Source organism: Cinclus cinclus, chromosome 2 (assembly GCF_963662255.1).
Source record: "Cinclus cinclus chromosome 2, bCinCin1.1, whole genome shotgun sequence".
Classification (NCBI taxonomy): domain Eukaryota; kingdom Metazoa; phylum Chordata; class Aves; order Passeriformes; family Cinclidae; genus Cinclus; species Cinclus cinclus.
In genome coordinates, this window is record NC_085047.1 from 101334803 (window position 1) to 101350975 (window position 16173).

Below are 16173 nucleotides of genomic sequence, written 5' to 3' on the forward strand. Positions count from 1 at the left end.
AATAAGGATTTTATGCACTGTTGATGTTTGAAGAGAGTGATCCATTGCCTTTTAAAGGGGAAGAATAGTTGAACTCTCAAAACATTGTTATCCATGTTTGACTGTGCTTGAACTGGGGGAAGCTTTGGGTTTGAAATTCACAGGACAGAAGCTGATGTTGAAAGAATTACGAAGAATTTACCCCACCAAACATCTCGGGGGCCATAACACAGCAGGTCAAACTGGGTGTTAAGACTTCAGTGCTTGTTCCCTGTAGAGAGTGTACACAGCTTTGTTCAGCTGTTGCACTGCTGAAGAGGCATCACATACACATGGAAGACAAAGTATAGTATAGATAATGGCATAAACTGCGTGGCTACGTAGCAAAAATTACTTGTTAGCACACAGTTTATGTTCTCAAGGGTCTTGCATTTTACAATAAAAGCAAATGCAATTCTTTGTACACAGTAAAGGAAAACCCCAAACTTGCTTTTTGCCACACTGAAACAAAATGCAGGAGTGTTACACACCCACTCAGGTTTGTTGTTGTATAGGTATCAGTCTTCCAAAATATTTCAGTATTGGTTACACTTAATGCCTTGCAGCTCCTCACAAATACTTCTGTCAAGTTTATCATCAGAGGAGTTGATGATGATTGACCTGTTCTTAGGGAAAAGTGGGAGCAAAAATTTGTGATGGCCCTTGGATTTATTAGCAATAAAAGACCATTCTTCCACAGTGCTGCTGCTCTCCAAAAGTGCTGGTGTGGTCTGACAAGAGCCTGGCTGAAGATTTTTATCATTCAACTTTGAGAAAACATGTCTTTTGAAATAAAACAGCTGGTTTAAAATACAATTTATAGTTTCACTGTCCTTCATGCTGTATTTCAGTACAAAGAGGAAAGAATTTAGATTGCTTTGGTGTAGGCTAAAAAGGTTCAAGAGAAAAAATACTGGGAAATTGCATCAACTACACTGATGTTGAGAAGGAGGAAGTCACTCTAAACTGACAATTTTTCACTTTAGATTACCTTTTATAGTTTTCATTATACCTGGTCTTCTGTGAACAGCCAGTCCAAAAAAGGAGATTCTCAAAACTGTGCACAGTTCCCTTGAAAAAGACCAGTGGATGGAAAGCCTGATGGTGCTTCCTTTCCACAATACATATGAACCTGCAGGAATAACACATTGAACTAAGTATACTCCATAAGTATACCTAAAGTAACTCTTGTCTAATGCAATAAATAAATATCTTGCTGGAGCCATTGTTCAGGTTGACTGCTGTATTACTTTTTTTTTAAAAAACTTCAACTTCCATTATATTTACTACTACCAAAAAGCAGTGCATAGGCAGTTATCTAGTTCCTGTGGGAGGCAACAGCTTTTAAAATCAAAATCTTGTGGCATTCAGCTAAATAGACTTCAATATGATGATGTTTCAATGTTTCAAAACATGCTACTCATGCATTAAAAAAATATTTTAAAAAAAAACCTACCTGCAAATTAAAAACCATATTGGTTCCAGCACCGCATTCTCTGTAACAGAACACTTTTAGCCAGTAAGATGTAGACTCTCATTAAATACTGGCTGCAGGACTGAGCCCTCTTAGAGCTACCTAAAAAAGATTGGTAGGAGGTTGCTGCTACTGAAGGAAGCTGTTTTGGACTGAACATGGGTTTTGGAGAAAGTCAATCCAGACTTGGGGAAAAGAAAGCAGTGCAGAGGTTGGATTTACTGCTGCACTTTGAAATGCAGGCATAGTTAATGAAATTATGCTCTTGTTTTGTTCCCTTATTAATTATCCCATCCTTTCAGCTCTAAGAGGGCAGGGTACTGACTGCATCGCTGGACCCCAGGTGGCTGCTTCTCTGTGCTCTAGAAGGAAGTAGGGCTTTGTGGGACACTCAAGGTACCACCAGTCAGAGATCCCTACAGATCCAGATCTGAGCTCTTAGTGTTTCAGTAAAGAAAATCAAGAACAGTGGCAAACTTTTGCAGTCAAAGAGGAACTTCTCACAAGCGCAAGGAGTGGTAATGGGTAATGACTTTACACCCCAAAAGGTAGATTTAGATTTGATATTAGGAAGAAATTCTTTACTGTGAGGGCAGTGAGGTACTGGAACAGGTTGCCCAGAGAAGCTGTGAATGCCTTAATCTCAAAGCCCCATCTTGAAAGTGTCCAAAGCCAGGTTGGATGGGGCTAGTGGAAGGTGTCCCTGCCCATGGCAGGGGGCTTGGTAAACCAAACCCATATTTAGAGAATGTGTTCATTTCTATTTCCTGTGCATGGCATTTTAGTGTTTGTACACCCAGAACAAAGCACAGTCAATCAAGCAGTGACCGAGGTGTCCTTTGGCAGGTTTGAACTTTCATGCTGTTTAGCACACCCTGTCCACTTGTCACCTCTCTGCTGAACTCCAACAGCATCTCAGCCTTCCAGAGGAACATTCAAGCTCTTTTGCACCTACCTGCATCACTTTAATAGGAACTATTATTGAAAAAGGTGTGGAGACAAGTCCATGCATGGTGACCCAGTGACTCCAGAGATGTGCCCTGGTAACAACAGGCAGGGAATTAAGAAAAAGTAGCACAAGAAAAGCAAGTAGAAGGAACACTGCAGTTACTACTCTCCATTTTCCCTCTCCCATTCAATTAGGCAGTAGAAGACTGTAGCAAACAACCCCAACCATATTTTACACAGAAAGGTAGAGTCACCAATTCTAGGGATGAGCTGTACTCTACACGGTGGTCCCAAGCAGCCAGGAGGCTCCTTGAAGCGAGCACTGAAGAGGACCAGCAGCAGGGAAGGGGTCATGTCACAGAGCAAAGCTCTATCTGCACCAGAAGCCACCACCATGCTCTCAAGGAAGTATTTCTGTCTTTCCAGAAAGCTGGGCCATTGACATCTTCACTTCCTGCTTTTCAAGAGCTGCGTGTGTCAGAATGATTGTCAAAAGAATGTAGGGCCTGACCAGAAACCACCTCTGAATTCAGTGTTTAATGTTTTAATGCTTATCATGTGCTGTCACTTGCACTTCCCCAGCAGGGCAGGGGAGAGAACAGGAAGAAAATCTCCTGGGTACAGCTGGAGGAGTTTCAGAAGTGGGTGAGGAGGGAATGAAAGCACTTGCCCCCTCCCTGACACAGATCAATGTCCTGCCACCACCCAAGCAATGGCCACCATGAAAGGCCCTCTTTACCTTCCTCCACCCATTTTATTGCTGAGCATGGCCTAAAGCAAGGAACATCCCTTTGGCCAGTTGGGGTCAGCTGTCCCAGCTGTGTCTCCCCCCCAGGGAACAGTGTGCAGGCACTGCCCAGCAAGAGCCAAAGCACAGGTGCCTTATCAGCACCATTCCAGTCATGAATCCAAACCACAGCCCCCAGCACCATCCCAGCCAGCTTTAGCTATGCAGCTCGAGCCCAGTAGCCTACTAACTTGTTACAGTTCCAGTGGAGAGCAAGGTATCATATTTTCAATATAAGTCTTCTGACTGAATCTTCTACTGACTCTTCATCATCTCTTTTTCTTTTTTTTAAGCTTGAGCAGAAAGATCAGGACAACCAGCAATTAATTTAATTAAGGTCTTAGGTAGCTAAGAGCTATAAAGTCCACGTAAAACACTTAGATTCGTCAAGACAGCTCCCAACATAATCCATCTGCTGTTTAGATCCATGATAAATATGATGAAATTTTGCTTCTATACAGGCAAAATTCTTGAGCTTTTCAGTCAGTCCAAAGTTTAGAAGCAAACTGTGTTTGTCTATTATTTGTTCAGACACTAATGTATTTTAGACAACTGGACACTTGCCTCATGTAAGTAAAAAATGCAACAGGAAGGCTCTAACCAAACACAGGTTAACACCAATTCACTCAGAAGGCACTTGCACCTTGGCACTTAAGAAAATTATAAAGGACAGTGCTTTTACCAACACCCCAAAAAAAACCCCACAGCACACTAACACAGAAAACCCACTAAAAACAAAACTACAAACAAACAAACAAAATCCAACTACTAATCACCCAAACACGTTACTTGACTGCTCAAGATTTATGCTTGAACTTTACAGACCTAGTGGCTCTGCCCCTGGCTTCCTAAAACTCCTCCTCTATCCCTTCCCTTTGTGAAGAAGTCACATTATCTATTCAATTTTTTTTTTTGATTGAAGAAAATGCTCATCTTCCCAGACCTTTAACCATGGGCTAAGTTACATATTTTTTAGTTCATAACTTTATGACCAGGGACCAATTAAATTTATTCCATTACTGAATGCAAGAAGGCATTCAATTTATGCCACTGAACATTAACCACACCCAGCTTTTTTAAAATAGATTTTTATCTATTGGTAAAACCAATCTAAAAGCAGTGTGTAAAGGTGAAAAGCTCTTTTTAAATATTAATAGAAAAGGGTTTTTTTTAAAATACAGTTTCTGTGTGCAAAGAGTGAGGGTGACCATTTTATTTACAGGAACACATTTATTTTATTTAAAAAATATAGATAGAGGTATTAAAGTTACCTTATTTTCTCTTAAGCTAATTGCTGTACAGTATGTAACACCTCAAAGCACCCAAAGAACCACAGGTATCCCATGACAACTTGATTAAACAAGCTTTTTGCTTAATCTTATTAGGAATATTCTTGTTTTAATGTAATGCTTCTGCCCAGTGATTGTGGGGTTTTGGTTTGGTTTGCTAGTTGGTTTTGGGGGGTTTTTTTCAGGGCTTTATTTTATATATACTGTAGTAACAGAATTTGACTATGGCACTCCTAGTAGCTCCTTAAAGAAGAAAAGTTACATTCCTTGAGCTTCCAGTTCAGCTGCTGTTATATCTAGTTCTTCATCATTGTAAATGTTTTCTGCCTGAAGAAACAAAACATTACATTACAAATGATACACACAATTGTTTTGAAACAATCTTCTACACTTCATAAAGAAAAAACCTTGATAACACCAACGTGGCACAGCCATCATCCCCTCCTTGAAGAGATTTTCTCCCTGCCCTTTCTTAAAGGGCTGCCAACTTTAGGAATGTGCATACAGTGGTTACATTTTGGCAGCTGCCTTCTTGCATTGCTCCATTCCAACAGCAAAAGCAGTAGCCATTTAAGCACTAGCCCTTTTATGAGCATTTTATTTGGAATTATTTCAACCACAGTCCAAACACACACAAAAAAGCAAAGGTACTAAAAAAAAAGAAGCCTTAAGTATGAAACACATGTAAGTCCATTAGAGTTTTTTAACTCAATTTTTTCCCCAATTACTTTATTCCACATTCCTAAGATAGTTGATCCATTTCCTGTAATGTGAAATAATATGAACTAACTAGGGTTTTAAAAGGCATCCTGCTTTACAGCCAACACATGGAGGAGGGAGGGGGCACAAGTAAGTCTTGTCTAATATTGGATATAGGTTTGCAACTGCTTTATTAAGAATAAATCTTAATATTAATTAGTACCTAGGACTTGGAAACAAGAATTAACTAGCAGTTGCTTTTATTCAAGTTGTTTTAGTCTTGGTTTTCTTTTTAAAGTCTTACACTTCTTTATTAGATCAAGAAGTATATGGCACAGACAACTTTCAGTCCTTGAAGGCACAAGCTGCCCTAAGAAGAAAAGCCTTTTCAGTTGCATTTATACAACAAGCTTCAGAGTAATGCTAGAGCAGTTGTGACACTCACCACCTGCCAGATCTGCATTATGTTGTCCTCTGATACAGAACAGATTACCCAAGGCTCATTAGGATTCCAACTGAAGTCTGAGATTTTGGCAGTGTATCCTCTATGAATAAACTGCTAAAAAAAAAAAAAATAAAATAAAATAAAAACAAGCTTCAGTAAGCCATTTCAACTCTAGAGAAATCTGTTAAAACCCAGCATTCAAAAGTTAAATCCATCATGCTAATGACTACCCAAAGACAATCTTGCTACTAGAGATTCACAACAGACGTAAGGAAGGTGTTCAACTGCTTCCCATTCACTGCTTATGGATGCAGTTGCTGAGACAGCATTTGAGATAACAGTTCCTGTTATTACAACAGCTGAAATCCTCTGATTGGTCTCCTTTCACCCAGGGCTGGGCTGTGAAATCCAGCCATATTTCATTCTGATTATCTCTAAGAGCACTTACACAAGAAATAGGGAAACCTTCAGAACTGAAGAGAGGAAGCCTACAGCAAATTAGAGCAATGGTCTGTAAACCAGGGAAGTGAAAAGATTTATGAACAGCTGCAGTTTTAGCAGCACAGTGACAATGATGCCTGGAAAGGCATCAACACGACATCTCACTGCCACACAGCAAGTCAGCACACTGAAACTCGAACAAGAGGGTACCTACCAGCAGCTCAGGAGGCCTATCTTCTGCATCCTCTGCAGACTGCTCTTCTCCAATTTTACTGTAAGAAAGTAGGTTATACTTTTTATTAAAATGACAGTTGCATTCTCTAACACCTTAACTGAACTGTTCCTGGCCTTTGTTTCCCATATCTGCAATTGGTGTTTCTCACTGTGAAACATCTATAAGCACCAGGTATAAAATGTCAATAGTCTGACACTGTCATTACTGAAATGGGATCTTAACTTCAGAAGCACATGGAGGCAAAAATCACTCACTGATGTGATGCCTAAAGATTTTTAGCCTTTTTCACATTTATAGCTTAGTAGATTTTTAATATATAGCTGTATGATTTTCAGTACTTTTCCTGCCCTCACTTATATTTTAGAATAATTAGCCAACCCTTTCTAACACATTCCTGAAATTCTGTTCAGTCTTATTTTTAAGAACACAATTTCTAACAAGGACACCTTGTTTTCCACCAGAAATCGAGAGGCATAGCAAGAAATAGGGCAAAGAAATCCCTGGACCAACTCCAAAGGGACAGACCCAAGGATGTTTTACTAGGCTAAATTATCTCCTATTGGATGCATCTGCTAAAGAAACTAATTAATTAACCTTTTTAAAAGTTGCAGAAATTCTTTGTCACGTATACACATGTATTTGTGCGCCTGAAAGCTTTCATTAAAGAACTGCTTTTTATCCTACCAGTTTAATACTGTTGCAGGTTTTGTCTTTTGAATCTAGGCAACAAGTGGACAACAGAAAACAATGCTATTATCAAGAAATCTTGATGGAGAATAACTTTAGATGTACTGTGCTCTTTCTATTTATACCCAAAAGACTAGGCCTGAGGTAAGCAAGGAAAGCTAGATAACAGCACAAATCAAACCTTCCAAATAATGCAGGCTTGCAGCCTTTTTTTTAAACTATCTGTTGATACATACAGAAAGGAATTGCTCCTCACATTAATCCCATAGGTTAAGGCAAAGATCACTACCACTGAAGCAAGAATGGTTTCATTATGAGACCAGTGAACCTATTGAAAGAAAACAACTTCAGTGGAGCAGTTACTGATTTCTAAAGCATATCCTGAATAACCAGCACCCTGGCCACTAATTTTTAGCTATACTCTGTAAATCAGTTTCTTCCAGCCCAGAGGCTATCCAGTAGTTCAAACAAACTACTTTCATCTTAAGATTTCTCATACTGAAGAAACAGTATTTCACTATTACAGATTTACTGTATTTCATGAAATTAATCCAAAAATTACTCTTACTTGCACCTAATTCAATAGGCAGAGTTCACAAAATTAGGTTTGAACCCAAATCCGCTCCACAGCGCATTATTTTAGATAAACATTCTACTTGTACTTAAGGTACTTGTGAACACCCAGTTATCTTTTTATTAGTAAGCTGTTGACTGTTTGATTCAACGTCAAGTGGGGAAAAGCAGAAATAAACTACATGGTATTGTCTGTAATTATCAAACTCAACATAGTGAATTTTGGTTCAACAGATTCGTGCTGCAAGAACACAAATCTACATGTTCTTATCCAAACCAGTACTCCTCTTGGGTTTTTTCTACAGGTTGTAAGTAATTTACCCACCTGAAAAATCTCATCCTTATGAGACTCAAAAGAATGGAGTTTCAGCTTTATGTTTCGAAGATCCCACAGAGCCACCATCTGGGAGACACAGGCAACAAGAAACTGGTTTTACTATAATGCCTTTCATCTGCACTACTTAGGAATGTTAAGTATACACAAGTAAAAACCTTGTCAGCAGAGCCAGCTGCCAGAATGAACTCACTGTAAGGACTGAAGGACAGACAGTTGACCTCGGCTGTGTAAGCATCTACCGAGTGACTTGGCTTGGACATGGGGTTAGATCCTGTGTCCCAACAGTGGCAGTGAATGGTTTGGGAAAGGGTGGAAAGAGGGAAAGCAAGTAAGTTTCTATAGGAAATTCTTTTTCACTGCAGCTTTTATTACTAAACTGAATTCTGAAGCTACAGTTTTCATTCCAAAACCTTCAGTATTTTGTGTCTGCTGTATATGAACAGCTTGCACCAGGAAGCTGACATTAGTTACATCTTCTTTTTAAGTGCTGTGAACACATTAATTGGCATGTAAATTACAGTGAATCTGCACCATCACTGTACCTGATTGCCAAAAAGAGCTACATGAAATCACTCCAAAATTCAGACCTTTTTTTATCCAAGTGCTGTGGACTAGATCCATTGGCAGTGATGCTGTTTTGTTTTATACCTTGTTTTCCTTTGATATATTCTCTGTATTCTTTACACATACATTTGTAGCCTATTGTATTAATGGCTAGTTTTCCTAGCAGCTTTCCATGCCCTTTCCCTAGGCAGAAGAGAAAACATTCCAAGGGCCCCTATCCTATCTTGGTTCTCCCTGGCTACCAAGGTTGAAAACAGCTCATTGAGACACATTTTCATAAAGTACAGCCAGTACCGGGGGGGTTCGAGAGAAGGGGCTTGACCTGGGAGGTAATTGCATCAGCACTTATCCTCCTAATTGGTGCTTTTTTTGTCAATTATGCTAATTTACTAAACTTATAAAACTGTATGCACCCCTGGGAGGGGGGGGTTGGACTTTTGTGAACATTCTGCCACAACTGCCCCAGAGGCCTCCAATAAAGATCCACTTTTATATTACCTCCCATACTAATATTATCATCTTGAAAGTGTGTGTTGTTTCATTTCTAATTGAAAAAGGGCATCAGCAGGACACAGCAGGCCCCACCCAAAAATCTCCTAACTTACACAATAAGTTTCTGAACATCTGCCATGGATCCAAACAGAGACTCATGAAGCAGGTGCCATGCCACATCTTCCACCACTGCAGAGTGCCCAGTAAAGATGGCTTTTGCATCAACAATCTTGCCCTCTTTGGGTCCAGCACTTACATCCCATAAACACACCATCTGTAAATAAGCCACATACTGTTGAAATGCAGACTCTGATTGTATCATCTTTCAAATAAATAATCAATCACACTCAACATATAAAGAGACAACACTCCTGAAGTAGTTATTTTCTTTTGAAAAAGAACACTTATTATGCCACTAATAACAGCTAAATTAACAAACATTTTTCTGTAAGTACAAGGCCCAAGGAGTATTTAGAAGCAATTTACACTTGTAAAGTCCACAAAGAAATTTATGAACTATTAGTTATTGATCTTTGAAAGTCTTACTAATTTATGGTCTTGACCCAAACCAGTTTGAAGGGTTTCTTCCAGCAGACAATTATAAAAATATTCTGTTCTTACAGTAAGAACCTTAAAAAGAACTCATGGTTGATTACAGCCTCAAGCCAACTCACAGCCTTTAGACATGTAATTACAATATGTGAGAGCTTCCCCACATAACAATACTCAGCTGCACTACAACAAATTTTTCCAATTTTCTACTACAGCATAAATTAGGAGGTGTTAGGCTTTTTTAAACAGGGGAAAAGATGTGGTTTTTACATGATCATCAGATGCACTGAGAAGATGTCCACTTAAATTTGAGTTCCATGACAAGCCATAGCCTTCCTTCTGGTGTCCTTTTAATCTGAGGTCAGGATCACACTCTCCACTTGGGTCTGAAAGACAGAAAATTCCTTTCATCTAGCATCTCCTCGCACATCAATCCATAGGAGCATCATTATCACCCAAGGAATTTGTTTCTGTTGCAATAATTATATTGTATATATGAACCTCTTCAGAGAGTGCTGCTTCTACCAAGATTATTTTATGAAAGTGAGCAACCAGGCATTAAAGTCACTGAAGATATGGGCCTTCTCCTTTGGGTCCCAGAGCCCAGCAACTCTCTCCCAATCACAATTAAACACAAGTTTACCTCTCTTTGACAAGAGGCATTTTGCTTAGCTCCAAGCAGTCTGACCTACCTGTTTTTGAAGGATGTTTAGTGTAGTCAAACACCCGCACATCAGCAGAGGGTGTTTTTGTCACAATGATGCAGGGGTTCTGTGGCATGTAACGGGCATGGTTCACTTCACCCTCATGGTTAATTTTAATCTCCATCTCTGTTTTGCCAGTCACAGATCCAAAGCCACCAAATTCTACAGCTGTCAGAAAAATGTGAGTTTATTCCATCCATTATTTTAGACTACTGAAACAGCATTCCACAGCATTTTCCCTACTCCAAGAAACAGTGGTAGAACCTCATTAAACACAAACAAAAATTAGGAAATATTCACACCATGTAACACAACAGCATTAACACTTTTGATATTTGGAATCCTCTTACAGAGCTTTAGTTTTTATTTGAGGTAGATGTGTACCAGTTTTCACCATATCTGAGAGCTGGTAGAAATTCTAAGTAGGGATTGCTTATCAACATTACCTAAGCTCTTCCAAAAGAAGTTCCCACTTTTTAGTTGCCTAGAATTGGTGTGGATTAGTAAGTACACATCCACTTTTTGTATTTAACAGAAAATTGGAAAATCATTATCAGAACAACTGAAAGCAGTAATGATACTGCACAAACAGAATCTAAGAATGCTGCATTCCTACCTCCTTTCTCATTATCAGACTGTAAAGCATCAAACTGATCATTGCTGGGAACCTGGACTCTGGCAACAGCCAGGTGGTTCTGTCCATCAGATGTGTGTGTATTCCCAAAATCAGCCTGTGCAGAGCATAATTCTTTCCTTCTGGCCTGTTTAGAATAATAAATGTTGGAATAAAATTATGTGCTCAGATCCAGAAGTTCCATGGCTTGCATCAATAACCCTGAAGAGCCAAACCTCTTCAGGGTGCTAGAAGAGACACTCCCTAAGAGATCCTCCCTTTTGTTGCAAAGACTTGTCCAATAAAGTAAACTGGACTCTGCCATGAGCAAACCAAAGACACAACCAGCAAGGCTCGAGGGATAATACATGGCAGTAAACATTGCAAGGGACTTGAAAGGGACAGTTACAGTTTGCACAGCAGTTTGCACCACTACTTTGGTCTAATTTCCCTATAGTCTCTCAGTATTGATTTAGGAAATAATCAATACTCCTTTCCATAAAACAAAAATCCCGAGGGGACAAGTGGCAATCTATTTTAGTTAATTCTCTTAGGAGCTTTTACCAGTCACCTTAACTAGAATTAAATTTCTCTTCTGGTGGTTGAATGCAACATTTAGTTAAAAGTGAACAGCTGGATGGATGGTGCCATTTATCTCTGAAAGGACAAATCTGAGCAGTAAAAACCAAGCAACCTCTGCATTCTTGAATGCAACAAGCTAATTCTGTTGCCTGAATCCAAGCAATCCAGAATCATTTGGGTAATCATAAACTATCACAGGTATTACTGTACCACTTCCAAATGTAGAGGGGCCAAAAATACAAGACCAAACAAGAAACACAATTCACATGCACTTACTTGCATCAGGAACAGGTGTCCCATCATGTCAGATGACAGACAAAGAAGCAGTCCTTGCCTTAAATGGCTTACATATTTTCACACTGGGTAATTGGAAATACCAGGTTTTAAACTGGATATTAAGTCAGTCTGTAAAATACGAGGCAAGCAGAAGTGTTCCTCATAAGGGCTCCACACCCTCAAATCCCCATTGCATTTTCTCCATGTCATGGCTAGTTAGCTCACATCTCTCAGCATCATCCCCAAACATTCTGGTTCACCAAATGAAGTGATGACCTAACCAACATGTAAAACATCCCCTATGCAAAGTGGAACTTTACAGAAGAAAGAGACCACCCTTGGATAACTGCATGAAGCTTACACATTTGAAAGTCTACCTAAATCCACGTTACACCAGTCCTTGTCCACTACCTCAGTGGAGCCCCAAGTTGTTACTGCAACAGTTTAAGTTCTGTAGTAGCTGGCACATGAACAGATTCTATCCCCATCTTCATGATTCTTTAAGAAATTAAACTGAGCCCACCATATTTTCAGGGAGGTGTGGAGGACTGGGAAATTTCAACATGTGAATTCAACGATAAGCCAGGGACAAAACCAGGATGCAAAGAACCACTTTTAGAATATTCTCTTAAATAAGTCCAGACTTAAAAGATAGCAAGCTTATACCATGCTATAGTTACTATAGCTTGGACAGAAGAGCATACATAGTGCACATGAGGAAAAACAGGCTTCAAGAATGAGCTAATTTAGTAGATAGATTTCTTGATCAGAATTAACTACACATGAGCACTAGAGCTCTTATTTAGAAATAAGTTGATAAAGATTTCTGTGTTCACACCTCACAAGACCTTCTCCTTCTGCTAGGCTAATCTAGACTTCGGTGAAGTATCAACCTGTGACCTTCTTCCACGATGCTTCTGCACACCAGAAGCATTTTTAAAGACGTAAACAAAATAAAGAGCTACAAGCTAACGAAGAAAAGTCTAACCCAAATTGTTCTCGTCCTGCATGGCTTTTATCCTCAAGTGACTCAGCACACGCGGCTGACAGAAAAGGAGCCGTGCACCTTCCCGTCTCTCACCTGGTCACATCAGGAAGCCACTGCACCGTGAGGCTGGGCCACTCCAGGGCGTACATCATTACCAGGTCGTACAGGAACGGGGTGTTCTTCCTCCGGATCACGCGCCTCCACCACTGCAGGAAGGGAAGGGAAGGGATGAACCGGAGGTGGAGGGGGTGAAGGAGGGCGCAATCCCGGCCCGGGCTCTACCGGGGCAGGAGGGGGGGGCCCTCAGGGCTCTCGGGGGCGGCCGGCGGGACGAGAACTGCAGCCGGCCATCCCCTCTCCCACCTCCGGCGGAAGCTCCTCGGGAGGAATCCCCGAGCGGCCCCGCTCCGCTCCGCCGTCCCGCGGCACACGCACCCTCAGCCCACCTCACCCTGGCCGGGGACAGGGCCAGGGGCGCTCCTACCGTCCTGGCTCGCCGTGTCGGGAGGGAGCGGAGAGGAGGAGGCGGCAGGAAGAAACGGAGGAGGTGGGAGAGGGAGGAGGGAGCGCGCACAGGAGCCCCTAGAAAGGCGGGAGAGGGGGAGAAGGGGCGAAGGTGGGGGCACAGAAAACTCCGGCGCTACGACACCGCTCCGATACTCACGACCCTCAGCCCTGAGAAGGCCGCCGGGCTAGGGCGGGACGGGGCGGGGCAGGGCGGGAGAGGAGGGGCCGGGGAAGGGGGAGGCGGGGCCGGGGAAGGGGGAGGCGGGGCCGGGAAAGGGGGAGGCGGGGCCGGGGAAGGGGGAGGCGGGGCCGGGAAAGGGGGAGGCGGGGCCGGGGAAGGGGGAGGCGGGGCCGGGGAAGGGGGAGGCGGGGCCGGGAGAGGGGGAGGCGGGGCCGGAGGAAGGGGGAGGCGGGGCCGGGAAAGGGGGAGGCGGGGCCGGGGAAGGGGGAGGCGGGGCCGGGAAAGGGGGAGGCGGGGCCGGAGGGAGGGGGAGGCGGGGCCGGGAGAGGGGGAGGCGGGGCCGGAGGAAGGGGGAGGCGGGGCCGGGAGAGGGGGAGGAGGGGCCAGAGGAAGGGGGAGGCGGGGCCGGGAGAGGGGGAGGCGGGGCCGGGAAAAGGGGAGGCGGGGCCGGAGGAAGGGGAGGCGGGGCCGGGATAGGCGGAGGCGGGGCCGGGAAAGGGGAGGCGGGGCCGGGAAAGGCGAAGGCGAAGGCGGCTGGGCCGCGCTGTGGCCGCGAGGTGGGGCTGTGGGTAAAGCAGCGCCTCCCAGAACACCTCTATTAAGTATGTCTTAGCTAATGAGCCCTAAATCACATTAAAAACTTGGATATTGATTCCCCCTTCGCTACTAGAAATGATAGAATCACTGAATCGTAGACTGTTTGGGTTGGAAGGGACCTTAAAGATCAGTTCTTTCCAAGTACCCTGTTGGGACTGGATGCTTTCCTCTAAACCCGGTAAGTAAATCTGTAAGTAAAAATGGTTACAGTGGCCACAGTTGAAGAGTTACTGTTTTTTCAGCGATGGTGCTGATTATTGCTCAATTTTCTAGAAGAAATGTATGTTCGAACTATTTTTTAATAGTAGTTTTGGCATGGAAGGCACTGAACTGCATTACTGAACTGTCAGGCACACAGGATCAGTCAGTGTTACCAGAGTTTTGAATTCTGTCGCTGTCTGATGGGGTCTGTAGTGGTATCTCATACCCTGGCAAGTGGCATGGCTTTGTTTGAGCAGCCACGTGCAAATCAAACATACAGCCCTACCACCATCCAAATCAAACACAGCCCTGACCACCATGCCTGTCCAGCCCTGCTGATCTCTCCTTTCAGCTATCAGTTGACAAAAGATTGTTTAAGGCCAGCTGGATAGAGCTCTGAGCAGCCTGGTCTAGTGGAAGGTGTCCCTGCCCTGGTTGGGGGCATTGTAGCTACATGATCTTTAAGGTCTCTTCCAACTCAAACCATTCTATGATTCTGCGATTTAATGTGACTACCTTCAATGAACAGTGCTTGCCTTAACCAGGGTAGCTCTTTCTGGCAGCTAATAACACTTTCCAGAACAATAATGGAAATAGAGGCAGTTAAGAATCAGGTTAGATTCTCCCAAATGCTTTTAAAGATTCAAAGGAACTTTTTTTTTTCTCTGAATAGCATGTGTTTTCTTCCCATGTTGTGACTTAGAGTCTTAAGACGAAACCTTGCTTCAGTGTTAAACTCGCAGTGATGAATCCTGTTATTACTAGGGCTCATATGTCTGCAGTCCCAGAAGGGAAGGAAAACAACTCTGAAATGGAGCTCACTGTGCTCAGCTATAGCTGGTGGCAGGAGAGAGAGCAAAACAGCCAAATAATAGCTGGCATTTAATTTTAATTTCCCCTCTGTGAGGACACTCTTCATAGACTGAACCTTCTGGGGTCTGGACACCAGTTTTTCAAAGAAGGAATCCAGTTCTGGAATATGCTTATGTCTAGCAAAGGCAGGAGACTCCAAGGCTGGTAACAGCAGCCAAAAGTTGTAGCATGGGAATCAGGGAATAAGATTGAGGAAGGCAGCCAGCTTCCCCAGCTGGAAGCTTTCCCTAATAAACCATTGCTTTTCTGACCAGAGTGTTAAAAAACACAAATCTTTTGGGAAGTTATAGAAGTATATATTAATCTTCTCCTTAACCTGCATAGATTGGAATCGTACCTATGCATGGCTTACTTATTTAAAATGAGAATCCTGTTAAATTGTACTGAAGCTGTACAGTAGTCAGCTCCATAGAGTGCATGAGTTAATGCAGACACAGGGCCTTGTTCTGCCAGATGTGGCAGCAGCTTCCCTTTGGCACTGCTTACTCAATGCTTTGGTGTTTGCTGCCAAGTATGTGTCTAGTCCTATGAAGTGCTGAGGCCTTCCTAAAATGTTTTCAGAGTGAAGACTGAACCTTTCAGAGCCTATGTGTTGTTACAGAACATTGATCACTTAAACTTTAGATAATGGATAAAGGAAATCTCTGCCAGGCTTCCTGGCTTTAAATGACCTTTGTTAGCTCTCCCAGGAGGGTGATTACGTGGCCCCTTGAAAGATGAAGCATATATACACGTTTGGCTGTGATGCTCTTTGTGATTTTGCTGTAAACAGCAGTATTTGTGGCCACAGCTTACCTGGAATATGATAGGGAAAATGTGAATAAGTTTTGAAAAATTATGGACAAAATTGTTCTTCAATGATGTCATGTAGGGCTTGGCTGAACTATAAGTGAAGAATTGCTCCCCAACCCTCCACAAATTTTTGCCAACCCTGTTTAGGATCTGGAAATTAAGTTGGGTTGTAATAGATTCCAGGACTAGTACTAGCTTTTTACAAAACCTGTAACAAAACCTGTTACATCTAGATGTCAAAATAGTTGGTAAGTAATCAGAACAGTTATCTTCTTGTTAACAATTACACTTGCACACAACCACATTTTCTTCTCATTT

General features: G+C 42.4%; 1 protein-coding gene across 1 annotated transcript in view; it reads right to left on the reverse strand.

Moving 5' to 3' along the window:
- Window positions 1-13331, reverse strand: part of RBBP7 (RB binding protein 7, chromatin remodeling factor) — a 24048-nt gene extending 10717 nt beyond the window's left edge. The window contains 15 exon segments of the mRNA XM_062488050.1: window positions 1010-1150; window positions 2448-2532; window positions 3419-4843; window positions 5661-5771; window positions 6316-6393; window positions 7316-7351; window positions 7922-7999; window positions 8089-8215; window positions 9103-9263; window positions 9812-9927; window positions 10234-10407; window positions 10862-10961; window positions 10964-11006; window positions 12798-12910; window positions 13189-13331. Of these exon segments, the coding sequence (XP_062344034.1) occupies window positions 4775-4843; window positions 5661-5771; window positions 6316-6393; window positions 7316-7351; window positions 7922-7999; window positions 8089-8215; window positions 9103-9263; window positions 9812-9927; window positions 10234-10407; window positions 10862-10961; window positions 10964-11006; window positions 12798-12856 (1152 nt within the window). The 5' untranslated portion in view covers window positions 12857-12910; window positions 13189-13331 and the 3' untranslated portion in view covers window positions 1010-1150; window positions 2448-2532; window positions 3419-4774.
- Between the last annotated feature and the right edge of the window lie 2842 nt (window positions 13332-16173).